Here is a 20691-nt window from a genome sequence, read left to right on the forward strand (position 1 = left end):
ATAATTACTCTACTAATTATACAGATAAACTAACGTATCTAATTGTTTGCTCTACAAACCTCTGATACTTAATTTTTAATTAAATTTTTTTATGATATACTAAAATCATTTTTATTTTTTAATTAATTACTTTATTTACGATAAATTAAGTATAATTATTTAAATTTATGTATGGGTGAATACAGTATTAATTTCTATATTCAAATTTTTCATTATTATGAAAATAATAAAAATGCCGGAAAGGAAAATGTAATTTATCAATTTTCTTAATTTTATACTGGGGTATAAATTACATTATAAAAATTTTTTACCATTTAGCGGTCAATTTTTCCCATAATTTTATATTGTAAAAAATTTGCAGAGTGAATGCCGTTCAAATTCGAAGTCTTTTTTATTTTAATACTAAAACTCTGAATTGGAGTAAATGCAGATTTAAATCCTGATCACTCTGAAATACTCTGCTGAAAATAAATTCCTTATTTACCCCGTATGCGGAGTGATTTTTTTTAAACTCCAGAACTCCGACGGAGTCAATTTAGATCAAAATAAAATCCGTAATCACTCCATGAAAAAAAAATAGGCGCTGCAGCAAGGCGCAGTCCCGCAGGAGCAACAGGACAAAATCCTGTTGCAGCGACAGGATTTTTCCTGTGGAGTAAATAGGATAAGGAATAAGTTTCGTGTAGTAATTTTTTTATCCGTATAATGAAATTTTTTAATTTGGAAAAAAATTAAAATTTTTTTTCGAAGTTAATTTTTTTTTTTTTTTTTCAAAATTTAAACTTTTTTAAAATTTTGAAATTTCAGTATGGACAAAAAAATTAGTACATGAAATTTGATCCTTATCCTATTTACTCCACGGGAAAAATTCTGTTGCTGCAACAGGATTTTGTCCTGTTGCTCCTACAACATTGGGTCCTGTTGCAGTGCCTATTTTTTTTCCGTGCTCCGAATTCACTCCAAATTTTTTTACAGTGCAAATATAATTAAATATTTATTTTGTATTATATATATCCAAAAATAATATCTATATATATATATATATATATAATTAATTAAAAATAATTAAATTAAAAAAAAAGTTTTAAAATACATAAAAAATTCGACGTATTTGAATAATTTTTAATATATATATACTGGTTAAAAATATTTTATTTGCACTTTCATTTACAATTTTTAATCACGTGACAAAATACTTGCGTAAAGTACACTATATATCGGTACGACACAAATATATACAGGAGGAGGATGAAAGAGAAAAATGAATTGAAATGGAATTTCTTAAGCTAAAGAGTAACCGCATATATGTTAATATATATTTTAAAGTGAGACAAATATATATATATATATATATATATACCCGTGACAGGAAAAAAAGGTAAAAGAAATAAGAATAAAGGTCGGCATTACCTGGACCATGGACAAGTAGATGCTGGTGGTTCTGCAATAAGACCAGGGAAATACGTTCCACCCACCTGGGAAGTTACTTTTTTTTTTTTTTACCTTTTTAAAGTTGCATCTCTTTTTCACTTCATCGAATGCCCACTAGAAACATATATCGTTATTCTTATTCCTTGTGAAAGTCCTCTAAATATATATATATATATATATATATGGAGGCAGATGCCAACCGGGTTATAAAAGTGGCAAATTCTCTCCTCCTTCTACTCTTCTTTCATTCCTACTACTGAGAATGTAAATAAAAGTAAGTTTAAAAAAAAAATAAAATAAATAAATAATTCGCACAAGTATTATTTATCCTTTTCTCACTTATCTTGGTAGTGAGCACTCTTCCTCTATTGAAAAACTTGCGTAACCGTTCTGTTCTCGGCTGAGGACAACTTTCATACATCCCGGAACAGTTCACGCGACTTAAATCCCCGGGATAAATACTGAGGTAAAAAGAGAGACACAATACAAGGGACTAACAAATATTATTACTTTTATTTTACTCGTCAATATTTCAGTAATAAAAGATTTTTTATCGGGGGGTTTTTGTAAGCAAGTCACTTGTAAATTTTTTACAAAGAAAACTTCCGCCATTGATGTTGTAAAAAATAATAATAATTTTGCTTATTAATTTTTTTATTCAAATATCGCTTTGATATTTATTTGGGAATACCTTTTTATTTTATGGTAGAAATTATCGATACAAATAAAAGCCTTAAATATTGTTGGGGTTCAGAACTTTCAGATAATTTTTAGAGAACGGAAATATTAATAAATTTTTTTTGTTTTGAAAATTTGAATAATTTTTTTTTTTTATTCTTTAAATTAAAATTAACTTTGGAAATTTTTTTTATTTGACAGATTTTTCAAATTTTAAATGGAAGTTTTTTTTTCCGAAGCAAAATTCGGAATGAATTTTTTTTTCTTAAATATGGACAATATGTAGGGGAGTAGGAGGGGGGGGGGGGGGGGGGGGGTAGGTCCCTGTGGGCAAAATGGACCACTTTAATTTTGGGAACCTATTTCTGCCCAAAATCATTCGAGGAACTCAAAATTTTAAGAGGACCATTCCCCCTTTCCCTATTAGGGGAGAGTGGGGTAAAATGGGCTGACATTCATATTACACATAAGCCCTCATTTCTTAAGGGGCCCATTTTGCCCCCTCCCTCTTCCCCTATCTAAAATTGTTTTTTAATGTTTTCTGCTGGTTTTTAAAATTGAGGGGGGGGGCAGCAGCTTTAATTTAATTTTTTAATTAGCAAAATTGATCTACATCCTAAAAAAAAATTTCAATAAAAATTGGATGAAAAAAATCATTAATTTGATACCCGACACGCAAATTTAGTAAAAAAAAAAAATTCTGTTTCAACTAAATCCTAATAATTTATAAAAAATTTTCGGAAATCATTTGAATATTTTAAAATAAAATTCAACTTTTATTAAAAATTCCAAAAATTTTTCCTATTATTTAAGACTTTCAAAAATGCCAACTCAATATTTTTTAAAATAATAAATTTTTGAGCCTGTCATTGATAAAGTTTTTGAAAAATATCATTTTAGCTCCGTCTTCTTTTATTAAAAAATTATCAGTTTCTGTCATCAAAATTTTTTTACAGTTAAATTTCATAGGTACAAAAAACGAAAAATTTCTAATTTTTTGACCGATATAAAAAAAATTCCAGCTCCAGTAAATATTACTATCATCCAAATGATGAAACCTTTTAACCAAGTCACTTCTATAAAAAGACATATTTCTTCATCCGCAATAAAAATAAAAAAAGAAACTACCGTAGAGAAATTAAAAAATAACTCAAGCCATTGAAATTGACCTTGAAAAAAATTTTAACGGTTCCAAAAATCGTAAAATTTATTTTCAAAAATCCGCCATAAATATAAAAGCTAATTTTTTCCTCTCGCATCCCCCATTAATTTATTAACCAAAGTATTAATCACCGTCTTTCTCCAATAAATTTTTCCACCAAATATGAACCGTATTCTCATAACTCCATCCGAAAATTTTTTATTTATAAATGAAATTAATATATATACATATTTAATTTATTTATTATAAATTTTTTAATTTAAACTCCATCGACTCCTTGACCCTCTCACAGTCTGTTCTTCTTAACTTACTCTCTTACTCGTCCATCCTCATATTCTTATATGTACACATTCGACCTTTACAACACGTAGGTGCATTGGGTACCGTAATTTAATGAGGTATGCAAGCGCACTGCGGGTCTCTCTTACATTACATTAGCTTCTCACTGCATCAGTGGCATTAATAAACGCGCGTCAGTGAATTATCCCAAGCCTAAATAGCATTAACGCTGTATTATATATACTACTTTATATATATACATATATATGTACGTATATATTCAGTTAAAACTAAAAATTACAGACATATAGTAAAGATAAAGAGTAAAAAAATATAAGAAATATATATAATTTGTAATGTAAGAGAATAAGTATGTAATATACAAGAAGGAAGAAGATAAAAGAGGAAATGAAGAAGCAAAAAGAGAATAAAGTATTAAATGAAGTAAATAAATAAATAAAAATGAAGTAAACATATGACTAGTAGTTGTGTGTACGCAGATAAGCTAGACATGAATGAAGTAAGGGATGAGGATCATAGTGACTAACTACTGAGATAGCAAACTTCTGGAAGCTGCATTTATAAACATATATTTTTTTATATTATGAAAATCCTATTTAGTATGAGATATCTTTTATGAGAATTAAATGCGAATTTACATTAACTAATATAACAAGTCATATAACACGTTTCAAGTTATGTAAATATTGATAGTGATATTTAATTTCGTACTGACAATTAAAAGGATTATGGTCTTAAGACTACTGAATACTCATTAAAAATGTCCTAAATGTATTTTAATGCCAAGGTCTTAGGATGCGGACATTTTTTTATTTTAAACGGCGGTATTGGGTTACTTAGTTTAGTTTTTTTTTTTTTTTTTTTTTTTCATACAATGTTTTAAGGGCGTTGTCAGATAGCCTCCCCTCTTCCACTTTTTAAGAATATCCAATAATTTTCAACGGTCACAATCGTATTCAAATTTTATATATCAGTTGAAAAAAACATGCAATGAAAAATGGGCGGCGTAGTTGTGTTTTTGCCGAGATATGGAATAAACAAAATTTACGTAGAGTTGCTATTGATTGGGAGTTGAGTGAAATTTTGTGAGTGAATTGTAGCCTATACGAAATTTGAGATTTCGAACTATAGTAGACTGAGTAGATTTGATTTTCTTCCCATCGAGGATATTTGGAAAAAAATCAAGAGGTTAAAAGGCGTGGTTATTAGTAGTGGGAGTGTCGGTGTTATTGATACGTGAATTTGTGCGAGAATAAAGGGTCTGCGAGAAACATGGAATGATATCCTGATATTAAATTTTTTTTTTATATTTTATTTGCTAAAAATAATATTAAATGACTTAAAGAAATTGAAATTTCATGATCCTGAAGTCAGTAGACAATTAACAATTTTCGGATTTTTTTTTTCAACAAATCAACTACAAGCAAAAAAAAAAAAATGCACATGTAGACAATTAAAAAAACTATAGATGCAGCTTTTTTAAATACTTGTTTTTTATAAGTTATCGTTTTGAAATAAAAAAATCTAAAAACAAACTTCCCCGTATTTTTGTTTATTTTAAAATTTATTTATTAAAAAGTTAACAATTAAATATGAAATTTAATTTTACAAAAAAGTAGGGGAAAGTAAAGTAAAAAAAAATGCCAGTGATTTTTATTTACTATTTATATTTTTTTTTCGTCACTTAATATTTAATATAAATATCATGCGAAAAAAAAATTGAAAATCTGAGATGTAAATTTTCAAAAAAATTAAATTGAATTATTTTTTTCAAAAATGTTTGGATTTTAAATTCTTAATTCATTTAAAAAAAAATTTTTAACGACTCATTATACCCCATTATGTCCATTTTGTCTTCTCATTTTCAAACTGCTCATTTTACCCTGCCGCTCCATTTTCCCCCCTTTTATTTTACTAAATTACAATATTTCAAGTTTTTCAATAAAATAAAAAAATAAAATTCTTCTAATTCATCTTATTAACAAATATTTAAAAAATTTTCCCGCTATTTTTTAAAATTCATCTTTGCAATATTTTCATAACCTTTTTTCTCCTTCATTTAATTGAAATATTAATTTATTCATAAAAAAAAGAATTAATTCATTTTCAAATCAAATTACCATCAATTGATTTTCAAAAACTATTCAAATATCAGCAGACCAATCGCCTACTTTCCCGTTTCCATCGAATATTCAAACTTACCATTGGTTGCGCAGAATCTCAAGTTCCAGCCTACTGCGCACCAGCCTTAAATCTCAATAAAAATAAAATATCTGCGGCTGCGAGTAGTCAGCACGTGTTGTGTATAACCTAGACTTAAATTTATCACAGAACAAATAAATAAATAAATAAGCAATAATAATTACAATTATTATCAGTATTAAAAATTAAATTAATTAATTTCCTAAATAAAAAATAACTGTCAAGTGAATGTGCGCCAATAAATAAAATAGTGATCAGATCTAACCTAGACAAACTGAAAATGGATAAAAAAACTCATTCACCACGTGTTACTCTAGAAGAATACGGAATTCCAAACGTGTCTGAATTTTCAAATTTGCAATTCACAAAATGGAGTTTAGAAAATTTTCGAAAAAATTTAAAAATAAATATCGTAAGACAATCTGATGACAAACGAGAACTGGAGTTTGATTTAATCGGTTGTACAGCAGCACTAGCCAATTCATTTCGACGAATTTTATTAAGCGAAGTTCCATCAATGGCTATTGATAAAGTCTACATGTTGAACAACACAAGTTTAATTCAAGATGAAGTGCTTGCGCATCGACTGGGACTTCTGCCGCTCAGAGCAGATCCAAAATTATTTGAATTTCCCGCAACAACTGAAACCAGTTCAGCCGAAGAAGAAGAAGTAAGTGACCAGGATACTTTGAGGTATGAATTAAAAATAATTTGCACACGAAATCCAAATGCACCGAAGGATTCACGTCTCAATAGCGACATGTACCGCAACAGCGAAGTCTACAGCAGTGACATTAAATGGGTACCAATTGGTAGACAGGCAGACATGTATCCTGATGGTGAAAAACAATTCGGAATGCTGGAGCCTGATATTTTAATTGCTAAGCTCATACCAGGTCATGAAATTCATGCTTACATGCATGCTGTCAAAGGTATTGGTAAAGATCATGCTAAATTTTCACCAGTTGCCACTGCATGCTATCGTCTGATGCCAGTAATTCAATTGAGGAAACCGATAACTGGTCAGGATGCTGAGTTACTCAAGACTTGTTTTAGCCCGGGAGTTATTGAGTTGGTTAAAAATAAAAAGAAAGGTGAAGTCGAGGCTCGGGTTAAGGACGCAAGGTATGACAGCTGCTCGAGAAATGTTTTCCGACATGATGTTTTTAAAAATAGTGTTAGATTGGAACGTATTCCGGACCATTTTATATTCAATATTGAGTCTATTGGCGCGATGCCGCCTGGGTATTTGTTTCTAGAAGCTGTCAAAGTGTTGAAGGGAAAGTGTCGCACCTTTTTAGAGGAACTTGATTCGATACATTAAGTTTTTTTTTTTTTACAAGATGAAGACTTTATTATTTTATTTAATTGCTTTGTAATAATTGATGGTGTAATTATTTTTTTTTGTATAGAAATAAAAGATTTAAAAATTATTAGTGTTGGGAGTATTTTAGGTAATTTAAGTAATTACATTTTAGTGCTACGGTGGGACAAGTAATTGTTGTTTATGTCTTGTCGGAGGTCATTTTTTTTGGAGAGGAAAGTAGGGTGGTCTGGAATTAAATATATGTTCGGATTTTTTTATGGGAGAGTATTTAATATTAATTATAATATTACATATTATAAAATAAATTTTTAATAGATAATGAAATTATTTTTTGCGTTAAAATACACTTTTTTTTTATCGATGGAAATATTTTTTATTGATGAAAAATTTTTAAAGGCCAGTAGAATTATTTTTTATTGAAAAAATAATTTTAATGGATAATGGAATTATTTTTCATTGAAAAAATATTTTTTATGGTCGATAGAAATATATTGTAGGAAAAAAAAATTTTAGAGGCTAATAGAATTATTTTTTATTCAAAATGAAATTTTAATGGATAATGGAATTATTTTTGAGTGTAAGAAAAATTTTAATCGCCAACAGAGTAATTTGTCATTGGAAATAAATTTTTGAAGGGTAATAAAATTTTTTTTTATTAAAAAGCAAATTTTAATAGCTACTAAAATCACTTTCCATTAAAAATTAAAAATTAGTTAATGGAATAGCTTATATATAAAAGTTAATAAAACAGTGTTTACTATCCTATTAAAAAAAAAAAAATAAAAGTAAGTAAACAAATTTTTTTTCTAATTATTTTATTACACAGAAATTATTTATTAACTTTATTAAATAGTTTTTAATAATTTTTGTCATTACATTTATAAGATACTCTCTAAACATGAATAAGTGAAATAATTGAATATTCACTAATTCTGAGTGGCAACTGAACCACTTTTTGAAATTAATGGTTCGATTTGCACTTGGAATTAGTGAAAATTTACTTATTTTCGATATTCAATTCGAAATTCAATAATGTCGATATTCACAACCCTATTCTCTAGTGAACAAATTCTGATGAATAAAATTCCTATATGTTCTGATATCTATTACAATCGTCAATAAAATGGCAAGATAATAACTCTACTCTATAAACATGAATAAATGAAATTAATGAATATTCACCTATTTAACTTATTCTTTTTTACGGAGTATCCTTTACTTCTTTATTCATAAATATCTCTATATACTGAAAAAAAGATTTATTTGAACCAAAGGTATAGTATATTTGGATATGGCCAAATAAATATTTAATTGTGAGAAAGATATAATATATTTGAGTAGTTTACTTACCTCAAATAAATGAAATATTTCTGCCAAATTATAAAATTATTTGAATCAACTGTCGTATTTAGTTGTACCTAGTGATGTAAAGCTAAACATGTGCTCGTCATTTTGAATTTAATGTCGATTCCCGCGAAATGAGAATAAAAAATTATTAAAAATTTGACCAAAAAATGACCGAAAAATTTTTGACGGTCATTTTCCATCTAAGTAGTTGAGCAAGCCAAATTTATTTATTATCGTCAGAGTTTTTGGATAAATTTTGTTTTCAATATTTAAAATATTTAGGTTGCATATAAAATAGGTTGCTTTTTTTTTTTTTTTTTTTTTTAGAGGAATTTTCGTAAAAAAGAAAAAAAAATGCTCATGAATTTTTGTGACTGACCAAAAAAAAATGACGTCAATTGCTCGTGGTTTGACCAAAGTTAAAAATGACCGTCATTTTGCATCACTAGTTGTACCAAATATATTTATCTGTGATTAAGAAATATTTGAAAAAAAACCACAAATAAATCAATTTATTTGGGACAAATGTTTTTTTTTTTCAGTGTACCAAATAGGTCTATTCCATAATAAATCTACTCATAAATGAGACTATTTTTGAAAAATATTTATTGTTAATTTTTTTAACTCTTATATATCGTTATTCTTGAATAACTCTATTCCTAATTATCTATATTTCTAAATATGCCCATTCCTTAATATCTTTTTTACTCGACCTTTACATAGCAAATATAAACAATAAGTTGCAATAAAAATGTATGTAAAATATATTCAAAGAATGTTTTTTTCATATTGCAAGAACTAAAACAAAAAAAAATTTTTTAAGCTGTCCACAGTCCAGGCTGGAGTACCAAGTGTTCCAACTGTCCTGTAGGTCTAAGATGGTCAGCTCCAGCTTTTTTTCATTTAGTATTTTTTTTTTAAATGACCCCTCATTTCCAAAACTTTATTAAATTCACTTTTTATACGGCAGTAAAATATTTAAAAATAAAAAAATATGTCTAATGTCCTGCAACTAAAAATAAAAATTTAATTTCTTCCTCATTAATTCCACTGTCTTTAATCTCCCACTTAATTGAAATAATCTTTTCACACCACCACCAGCAATAACAATAAAATAAAATCCTACAATAGAAAATCGTTCTTCAACCCCAGCCAAGGTCTTAACTAGACCTTAAGAAGCCCCCAAGGTAAACAACCAGAATTACCATCCTTTTGCATGTCCCTAGTAAAATAAAATTCCCATAAAAATAAATAAACAAATTTATCGGTTTTATTTCTCGACGATAAACAAGAGGACAATTAAAGTTCTAATAGGAACATCAAGTGACCCGGGCATTTTAATCCGCTTTCTCTACTCCTGTGTCTCATCCGAAACAATAATAATAAAAAGAGCTTTTATTGTAGCTCTGAATGAACATCTTTCTCATCGGACTCTTAACTCTCTTACATTACATTAGTAGTTGTCTTCTTTAATACAACTCCAGTACAAGACACAACATAAATATAATGCTATGATGGATGAATGAAGTGATTAGCCAGGAGAAATCCTCCTGTTAAATAAACTTGTACGCCCACTCTACTCACTCTTAAAACCACTGATAGACATTGCTTTTCAACGTACCAACAACCAATTAATAAACACACTGAAAGCAAGTGTCGGTAATTTATATATATTATTAAGAAAATCTTGTCCCTCATCACTCTCATTCTCTTTTTAACTCTTTATATATCTTTATAATATAATACATCTATTAAATATATATATATATATATATATATATATATATATATATATATATAGTATTATTAATATCACACATTATTTTATAGGCACATTTTATACAAGCCGGAAATACTAACTAAAGTATTATTATCATTTAATTCATTTGATTTATTTTGTTCTATCGGTTTTCCCATCAGCTAATCGATTATCAATTTATCACATTGACAGCAACCACCAGAGCTGTACGAACGATGGAAAATAATAAATTATAAAAGTGATAATAAAAAATTATGTGCACTAACAGGAACAAGGATTTTTTTTTTTTTAAGGAAGTTATTGGGCATTGGATTGTTATTAATTATTCAGGTGTCTTATCAGCTTGATTATTTCTATGGACTTTGAATTTTATTTACATTTGACGTCTGCCATTTTTTTCATTAGCATTACTGATTCGTTAAAACATATATGTATATTAGGGTGGTCGTTAAAAATTAAATTTTCTCAGGCGCCCTATAAAAAGCTTCTTTTTAGTGAAAAAATACGTGGGGAATTTAGTTTTTTCATTTTAAGTAAAAAGAACACGTGCCAGGACGATCAAAGTTCATTTTTCGATACAATCGTAGTTTTTTTTAAATATCTCATGAAATATGCAGATTAAAGGAAAAAACCATAGGAACAATTTTGTAGGAAATTAAATTCTTGACAAAAAAGGTCATGTTCAATTTTTCTAAAAAATGTGTATTTATGAAGATATTTCGAAAAAACGTTTTTCAGATCTGATGAATTGAGCGTTTTAAGGATTACAAATTTTGAAAATAACATTTTGCTAAGTATACAGAAACTGTAACAAGCATTAATAATTGATATGTTACGAGCTACAAAGTTGTTTATATTTATGAAAAAACGTTATTTTTAACATTCGTTATCCTTAAAATGCCCAATTAATAAGATCTAGAAGAGTTTTTTTAAAATATCTTCATAAATACACATTTTATAATAAATATGAATATAACCTTTTTTGTCAAGAATTTAATTTCCTACAAAATTGTTCCTATGGTTTTTTCCTTTAATCTCCATATTTCATGAGATATTTTTAAAAAATTGCGATTGTATCGAAAAATGAACTTTGATCGTCCTGAGGCACGTGTCCTTTTTACTTAAAACGAAAAACCTAAATTCCCCATGTATTTTTTCACTAAAAAGAAGCTTTTTGTGACAGACACTTGAAATCTACGACATTTAGCGCCTATAGCCGGCAGCTAAAAATATTAGATAAGATACAGCTGGTAAAAAAGATACCTAATCGTTTTAAAAGTGACGTCATCATCGGATCAAAAAATATTTTTTGGTTACATGTGCGATAGCAAACGACCAAAAAATATCGAAGTAACTTAACAGGCCATCTTGTGACAAAATTTATCATCATTTTTATTCATCCACTTACCGACTTCTCTCTAGATTTCAACTAATACTCAAAACAATCTTATCAAATAAATAAACGCGGATTTACAACCTGCCATTTATCGGCACTAAATGTAGTAAATTTCAAATATCTGTCACAAAAACTAATGTATTTATCTAGTACAATCGAGTCTAAGACGCTCGCACTCGATAGATAAACTACTATTTTATAGGGTGTCTGAGAAAATTTAATTTTTAATGACCACCCTAATGTATATATGTATGTATGTTTATGTTGGGGGGAGAAGGGCAAGTCGGACCGGGTGGGCAAAGCGGATCACCCCAAAAAATTTGAAAAAATTTTTTTTCCTAATTTTATTTTTACATTTCAATTATGACTTTTATACAAAATAATTTTTTTAACACTTTTGAGTGTCCGAAATTTTTTTCAGGAATTTTTTAATGGACTCAGTGTATCGTTGGCCACAAAAAATATAAAGTGACTTTTTCCCTATATTCAAATTTCATAGAATTATTCTTCAATCTCGTTTTGCCCACTCATTCCCCATCAAACTGTTAGATATTTTTCTATCAATAAATTTTCAACGACCAGAAATCTCACGTGTTATGATACGAGATAACCCTAGTCACCAATAACATTTCGAATCCTCATATATAATTATAAAAATATATACAACTTTCTTAAATTAGAAGTTAAAAATTTTTGACAATTAATCTAACTCGCGTGCATTAATTTAAAAAATAAAATAACGTTTAATATTGAACGCGCTGTAATCTCCTGAATGGAAACTAATGGAATAAGTAATTTCGAATCCATTAAATAATATAATAGTTATAATAATAACGAGAGGTGAATAATGTTAGGACACAATGGCTGAAAAGAAATGAAAGTGCATAATATTCTGGGAACGAAATGTCCTTCTTCGATTCTTCTTCTTGGCTTACAGAGACGCCAAACGCTACCGGGAAGTCATCTCATACGATTACGATAACACGGCGCCAATGTTATTTAGTTTGTTGTATTGGGGATGTGTTGTTATGTATGTATAATACATTTGAGTTCAGAGAACGCGAATGAAACGAATGAACGTATTGTCGCGAGTCGCGAGAGTAGACGTTGTAAGCAATAAAAGTCGAGGCCGATTGTGCGAATGAGCTGTGTGTTGTGTGTGTGTGTTGATGCTTGTGACAAGGTCAACGTGCTTTTATTCTCACTTAAAGTTAATCCTTTGATTACTAATATTTTATTTTTTATTTACATTCTTTTTTTATTTTTTAGCTTCGGAAGATATCGTCAGCTTTTTATCTTAAGTTTGTAGATGGATTCAAACTGAGTTGGCACTCATGATTATTTGAATTTTAAAATTGATTTTTAATATTAAAGCTAAGCTTGGTCATAAATTTAAATATCATATTTTTAGATGGAAAAAAATATGTTTTTTTGTCGCATAATTTTAGATTTTTTTGTTGAAAATTATTAAAATTTTCTGGAAACTCGAGGAAAATTTTTTTATAAATTTTTTAAAATTATTTTTAGTGAGATAAAAAAAATAAATTACAGGTCAGTTTAAAATTTAAAAATTTGAAATTTATGCTTATTGTAAATTATGGAAATTTTAGTAAAAGTTTTAAAAAAAATTTTAAATTATTTTTAGTGGGATGAAAAAGTAAATTATAAGGTCAGTGTATAATTTAAAAAAAAAAAATTTTTATGGCGTGAAAAATATTTTAAGTATGATCATTTACGTAAAACGAGTAATAAAAATGGGTTGTAAAACAAAATCGTTAAAAATACTCATTACTTTTGAGAGGCCTGGGTAAAAGTTAGAAGAAAAGAGTACGAAAAATGTTAGAACGTAGTCCATAAAACGAAAGAATAAAATTATGTCGTGAGACACGAGGTTTTAAGTAGAGTATAGTTATTTTCACTCCTCGCTGACGGAGTATCTAAAAGTTAAAAAAAAAAAAAAAAAAACACTTTTTACGCTTTTATCATTTCTCGTCTTTTTCGAAGTATCAAGCTCAACAGTTAACTACAGCCACTATAGTAATAGCTCCAGAGGTATTACCTTGCAATAACTCATTTTAATTACAAATTGCCCAAGTGTACTTCTAAATAAGTTGCTAATGCCAACAAAATATGCTCTAGATTTTAAAACAGCTTAGTAGTGCACATATTCTATCTCAAAATTTTCAAAAAGTCATACACTATTTGGGTTGTCTAACTTGCCCCGTATTTTTTTAGAGACGCTAAAAATTTACAAACAAAAAATTTGATTTTGTTTTCTGTTAACATGTCGTGTCTTAATTTCAGCCACTCTCCCTTATATTAATTTCAATATATAGGCCGTCACATTATTTATAGTAACTTATGCTATATGTGGACTAAAGTGCGAATAATTTGACAATCATGTTGTCGCGACGAGCGTAAGGCTTATGATGCATTGACATGAAGACGAATAAGTCAAATTTTAATGTATCATAACCTTAAAGCAAATGGCGTGATCAGAATTACCATGGTCACTTCTTAGTCAACCTGTAGAATACATTATTTTTAGCAAACCTTACTATAAACTTCAATTTTCGAGAAATAAAAAATTAAAATTTTATATTAAATCAAATTTTTGACGATATTAAGCTGTCTATCATATACAATATCACATGAGCGACAAAAAGTAATGCGTTGTCGCAACGTGTGGTGGCGTTCCAATCGCTTCAAGTACAATCTCGTTGTTCGTTATAGAGAGCAGAATTAAATAAAGTTACTTGTCGTGACTAGTGCTGCTAGAACGTGCGATATTTTTACCCCCCCCCCCCCCGCCATTACACTCAATGCTATTTCACCTCAGGAGGGGGTAAAAATATCGCACGTTCTGGCAGCACTGGTCGTGACATCTTGTTACTACGTTACTATAGTAGAGTTAAAACTGTGAAGTAATAGGTTATTTAGCACACAAGTGCAGTTAAGTAAAATGTATAAACAAGGTTGAATATATTTAGCGCTTCCGACGCGACACAGCGTTCGGAAATTGAACTTTCAATACAGCTGTTGCAAAAAAAATGTTTTTCTACAGAATATTTAGTCTTGACTCTTCATAAAATTTTTTTTATTATTAAATAACTTAATAATAATAATAATAATAATAATAATAATAATAATAATAATAATAATAATAATATGATAATAATAATAATAATAAAATGACAGAAATATATCACGATTACTTTATATAACAATAATAACTTTATATAACTAAATTAAAATTAATAATCTGTCTAAGCAACTACCGGATAAAAAAAAAGTAAAATAATCAATAACAACATTATTTCCTTGCATGAATAGCAATTCTTACACGAACGGTATCTTATATATGTAGATTTATAATAAAAGCGTCAATCGTACAACAGTTCATAAGTCGCGAATCATTACTTTTACCACGAACTCCAACTCGTTATTTTATCTACATACATCAATACTTATAAATGAAATGTTACAATTATTTCTCTTCATCCCACAGTCATAAAATAATAAATTCACAAAACCAATAACCATTTTTAAAAATAATTACTAATTAATCTATTCAATTTTTAAAAAAAGTTTCTAATCCCACGGTAATTTAAATTACGATTCGTATTTAGAGTAGTCTATTCAATGCTCTCTTGGATACAGTGATTTTATTTATTATTAGATTTATAAAATAAATACAGTGTTATATAAATCAAGATGTATGACGTAATAATAAGTCATTAAATAATATAGATTCATGTAAAATGCCAGTGAATAAGTAATAGTTTGCTACATATAGAGAACTCGTACAGAATACTGATAATGGCTTTTGTTCTGCTTTCGACTGATGTCAGTAAAATTATCAAATAAATTTTTACTTTTTCAATATCAAGCTAAATAATTCTAGAACTTTATCAAAATGTGATTGCGCACTTTCAATACCAATTCGATGCATGTTTTCTAAACTGTACATCCTCTTAAAATGATTCAGTGAAAAGTGATGCGATTCAGTGAATATTCACTGCGAATCAGTCCTAAATGTATAAGAGTAAGCCCAAAAAAAATGTAACACAATTAAAATCGAAGTTTCAGAAGTTGCTAATTGAATAGCAATGAAATATTTTCTTGATGTAATTGTCATTAAAATCTAAATGATTTAGGCAAAAATTTACTGATCGTGTTCATTTACTAGACTGTTCACTCTATACTCTCTCAATAAGAATTCGATCAAACGATTCCAAAAATTTCAGCCTGTAAATATAAGTTTCGAAATTTGAAACAAAGTAAAACTAGAAGTTCAACACTTTTAGGATTTGAAAAGTAGAAAATACATCTGGTTTTGAACTTTATGATGACAAATATTGAGTAGAATATGAATGTTTCAAAATACGTGTTGAAAATTGTTTCAAAAACGTTCTCATTCGACTTAAAGTTTGTCCACACAAAAATCTCAATTTACGATGTTATTTTTCTATAAAAATCCTGAGCTCAAAAAAGTTCTGTCTCAAATTTATAAAATTTGCACATCAACCATTTTCGAGTCTTTTTGAAACTAATTTTTTTTAATATGAATACAATAGACCGTACTTTTGACCTCGGAAAATTTTAATCGAAATTAGGGCTCACATGAATGCAATACTAAAAAGTTTGAATGATCGTACAGTAAAATATAACGTTCGTATAAATTAATAGCCGGCTTGTCATAATAGAAAACGATACGAAAGTTGACGGTCGTACACTGTAATAGTTTTCCGTTTACTATTATTATATATACATATATTTGTATATGTGCACACCATGGTGTGCATAGTGTATATACAAGTTCTTTAAGGTTATATATCGTATAGTAAATAAAACCCACGTGTACACAAACCCAATTGGCTAGTAAAGTGCAGCAATGACTTTTAAAAGCCGCAAGCAGTTCCCCGTGACGAATTTCTTTACGTTTCATTTTTATTTCTGTCTTACGTTTTACTTGTATTACTCAGTACTAGCAGCTAGTACTGACTAGTATGGCGTTGCATAGTATACAATGAATGACGTATGCAAATGAATTACCTTGATGTGCAGGTAAACATATATGTATGTATGCAGGATGAAAAACAGAGTGTAGGTAGCGTTAGTCAAGAAGTTGACCATAAAACCGTTTAAAAGTTAACTTGTGGATTCGTAGCTTATACGATCGACTATACGATTAATTGTGGGGTCAATAAGTTCGAATACTACGGCTTCCAATGAATTTACCTCTCTTCTAATCATTTTATTTTAAATCTTGTAAATTAAAGTCTTTTTTTTATTTTTTTATTTGCTTGGTTTAATTGAATATTTTTTTTTTTTTGCATAACGATTCTAGGATTAATCAATTTGAAAAGGTGTACAGTAATTAATTAACTATTTACGTGAGTATTCACAATTACTTAAATTGGGTATGATTATTATTTTTTAATCGCAATAATTTATTATAAGTAATTTGACAATGTCATGTTCTGCATGCGAACTAAGTAGAGACTTATTTTTTATTTTTAGTTTCAATTTTTAAAAAAGTCGGTGGATGTTAGAATATATTGACTATTTAGAGGTGTCTTATATAAAAAAAATATATAAGGTTCATATATAGAAATTGATACTTTATATTTATAGGGGAGAGCGAGGTAAAATAAGACGCAATTTAAAAAAAACTTATTTTGTAAATATTAAGATGTAGTCCTTAGAAAAAAAAAATAAGGGTAAGTTGGTCATGCCAAGAAGTGCGACCCTTTTTAAATTTTGATTAAAAAAAAAATTATTGCGCTTGTTAAAAAATTGAAGAATATGAAATAAATTATATGTTAATATTCAAGTAATAATTGATAATTACTAAGTTTCTCGTTTCAAAATTTACAAAAAAATTGAATGAAAAAAAAAAAATTTTTTTTACAGTTCGTATTATTAAGTCAACTTTTTGTTAATATCTATTACAATAATTTGGTCAAGAAATACTAGAGAATTTTTTTTTTTTTATCAAAATTCCGAAATGGTTATACTAATATTTCCACGGAGAGAAAATTATGGTAACAGTTACAATATATTATGGGTATGGTTCCCATACTGCATGGTAACCGGTTTTTTTTGAAATGTTGATTATAGGAACGGCACCCATATATATTATGGTAATCATTCCTATAATTATGGGTATAATTCCCATATGGTATCGGAATAGTTCCTATGAAATCATGGTAATGGCTACTATAATATTATGGTAATCGTTACCATAATATTATGGGAATAGTTACTATAATATTATGGGAATGGTTACCATAATATGATAGGAACAGTTACCATAATATTATGGGAATAGTTACCATAATATTATGGGAATGATTACCATAATATTATGGTAACCATTAACATATACGCTTAGGAACCGTTACAATGTGGTTATAGGATTGGTTCCTATTTGCTTATGGGAACTGTTCCTATGAGTATGGTAATCATTACCATGATTCTTTCATATGCGATATGGGAACTGTTACCATAATGATAGAAATTGTTCCCATACTTATGGAAACTTTCCCAGAAAGTATGGGTCTATATCCTATAATCCCAAGTAATCATTACCATAACGGTATGGGATGATATTTCATAAACGTTCTAGGAACAGTTACTATAATTTTTTCTCCGTGTAGTGATCAACTCACCCCATATTTTTTTTAGAGACTGTAGACAAACATTAAAAAAAAAAAATTTATTTTCATTTTTTTATTAAAAAGCGTCAAAAAAATTCAAAATAATGCTCAATTTAATTTACAAAAGTGATTTTAGAATATTTGAAAAACACTTAAAGAAAAAAATATTTTTTTAATAAAATTTTGGACTTACCCTCTACTCTATATATATATATATATATATATATATATATATATATATATATATATATATATATATATATATATTTGTAATCAGTCATAGTGAAATCTCATATATATAATTCAATATGCCTATTCAAAAAAAGGCCATACCTGACTACAAATATTTTTACTTCAAAAAAAAAATTTAGTCCATAAAACTTGGATGAAAATTAGATTTAAGAACTTGAATAATTTATTGAACTCGTAAGTAGACTTGATAATTTTTCGAAGGTATATGCAATAAAAATGAGCAATTTATTGGACAATTTAAAACATCGTTTAACCGAGACTGTTAACCTTGCAGTTAAAAAAATGAAAAATAATAACAACAAATGTATGCAATGTAACATAAATCTAGTACTTATCTCAGTGAGTAATATAGTAACAATAAATATAATAATAACACAATTTGTAATGTCCATTTTATGTGAACTCTCACTTACACTTATAATAAACTACCGAAAGTTAATCCTTTCGCTAGTCTTATTCTCGTTAAAAAACTTAAAAAAAAAAATAACAAAGCTAATAATAAATAAGGAAGAGTAACATGCTAACTTAACTTATATTATTATTTATTATTACATATATATATTTACAACATGATCACAAAAGCTTCCATCTCTTTCTCTTATATATTCCAGGATTCGTATTCCCCCACCACAATAAACTTCCGGCAAAGATCGAGATCTCATCATTCATTCGATAGAAAACGATCTTGCGAACGTGTTTGTATGATTAATCGGTCATGAAAATAGCAAAGCTTAATTGCAAATCGTCTCGCAACGCCGGTTTTACATTTTAAATTTTTCTATTTGTTGAAATTTTATTTTATTTAATACTATTTTTAAAAAATTAATATACAAGTCTAGACTTAGCGTCGAATAGCTACAAATAATCACATAAATCGAGAGTAACTTAACTTTATACGATTATTCTATTCTTTGTAGTGTGTTCATTCATATATCCTGTCGAGACATAAATCTTTAATCGTTTCAAAATAACTATATTATAAACTCAACATTACAAAATCATAATGATTTACATGATTTAATGTGTTATTAACTCGGCAATTTAGTCAGATAAACATTAATCTTGTATTCTCTTTTAACGCCTCGAGCCTCTTTAATCTCTTTTCGTAAACCAATATTTGGTTATCGGTTGATTTATTGACTCTCAATTATCAAAAATGAAAGTATTGTTTTTTATTATTCATTTTGTTTCAGTTAAACCTGAAAATTTTATTATTTATTTACTTTTTGTTAATTATAATTATTGGAACCAATGAACGGAAAAAAAATAAAATTACAGTTTCCCATAGTAACGCAGCATTTAGTGAGAAAAAATAAAACAATCATAGTTTCGAAATGAAACTGTGATTTGAACAAAAATTTTTTTTTGCGTCTACTCGTTAAAAAATTTGATCCCGAAAATGTTCCAAAAAAGTTCATAACACGAACTTCCAAATTTGAGACAATTTTGAACCTTGAGTCGATAATTTTGGAACCTCAAAAATTAAAACCTGCGAAATTTTTTTCGAATTATGTTTTTTTATAAAGTGTATAACCATATTTTTGAAAATTTGGATAATTCGTTTTTCAATGTGATTATTTTTTATTTTTTTATGGAAAGAAAATTTTTGAAGTCCTTATTATAGAAACTGTATTTCAAATATGATTTTGGAATACCCAAAAAAGGTCGTAAAAATTTGGATTAATGTAATACCAGGTTCAGCCTTCACTGAACTAAGACGCAATTATATAAGAAGTAAATAAGCAATTTTATATTTGATAATAAATTTATATGATTTTTTTCCTGTAGGACCAATTCCTCTGGTATAGAAACCATTTTTTCAAAGTATAGGAACCATTTCCAATTCAATACATCACGGAAAAATTATTTTTGTTTGAAATGCTGAGGCATCATAGTGAAGTCGGACCATATTAGCCACCTGACGGAAATTGAAATGAATATGAAAAAATTACTATGGTCAATTTTACTGTGGCCATAGTAATTTTCCCATGTGTTTATTTCAATTTCCGTTAGATGGCCAACATGATTCAGCTTAACTACGACACATGCCAAAAGAATTTTTCACACACGTGTGAGGTCTTTCGCACCCGAGATTCATTCCATCGCCGACCTTCGGATTCTGGTTTAAACTGAATTTGATTTGGTTTAAAAATTGAAAATTGAAATTGAATTTAA

General features: G+C 28.0%; 2 protein-coding genes across 2 annotated transcripts in view; both read left to right on the plus strand.

The window, feature by feature from the left end:
* LOC103579506 (uncharacterized) overlaps positions 1 to 20691 on the plus strand; it is a 112106-nt gene that overhangs the window by 65625 nt on the left and 25790 nt on the right. The window lies entirely within an intron of this gene.
* On the plus strand, positions 5854 to 7206 carry LOC103579507 (DNA-directed RNA polymerases I and III subunit RPAC1). Its single transcript, XM_008560927.2, has one exon. It carries the CDS (start codon positions 6054 to 6056, stop codon positions 7095 to 7097), a length of 1044 nt encoding a protein of 347 aa, XP_008559149.1. The 5' UTR covers positions 5854 to 6053; the 3' UTR covers positions 7098 to 7206.

The sequence above is a fragment of the Microplitis demolitor genome, chromosome 5 (assembly GCF_026212275.2).
Source record: "Microplitis demolitor isolate Queensland-Clemson2020A chromosome 5, iyMicDemo2.1a, whole genome shotgun sequence".
Classification (NCBI taxonomy): Eukaryota; Metazoa; Arthropoda; class Insecta; order Hymenoptera; family Braconidae; genus Microplitis; species Microplitis demolitor.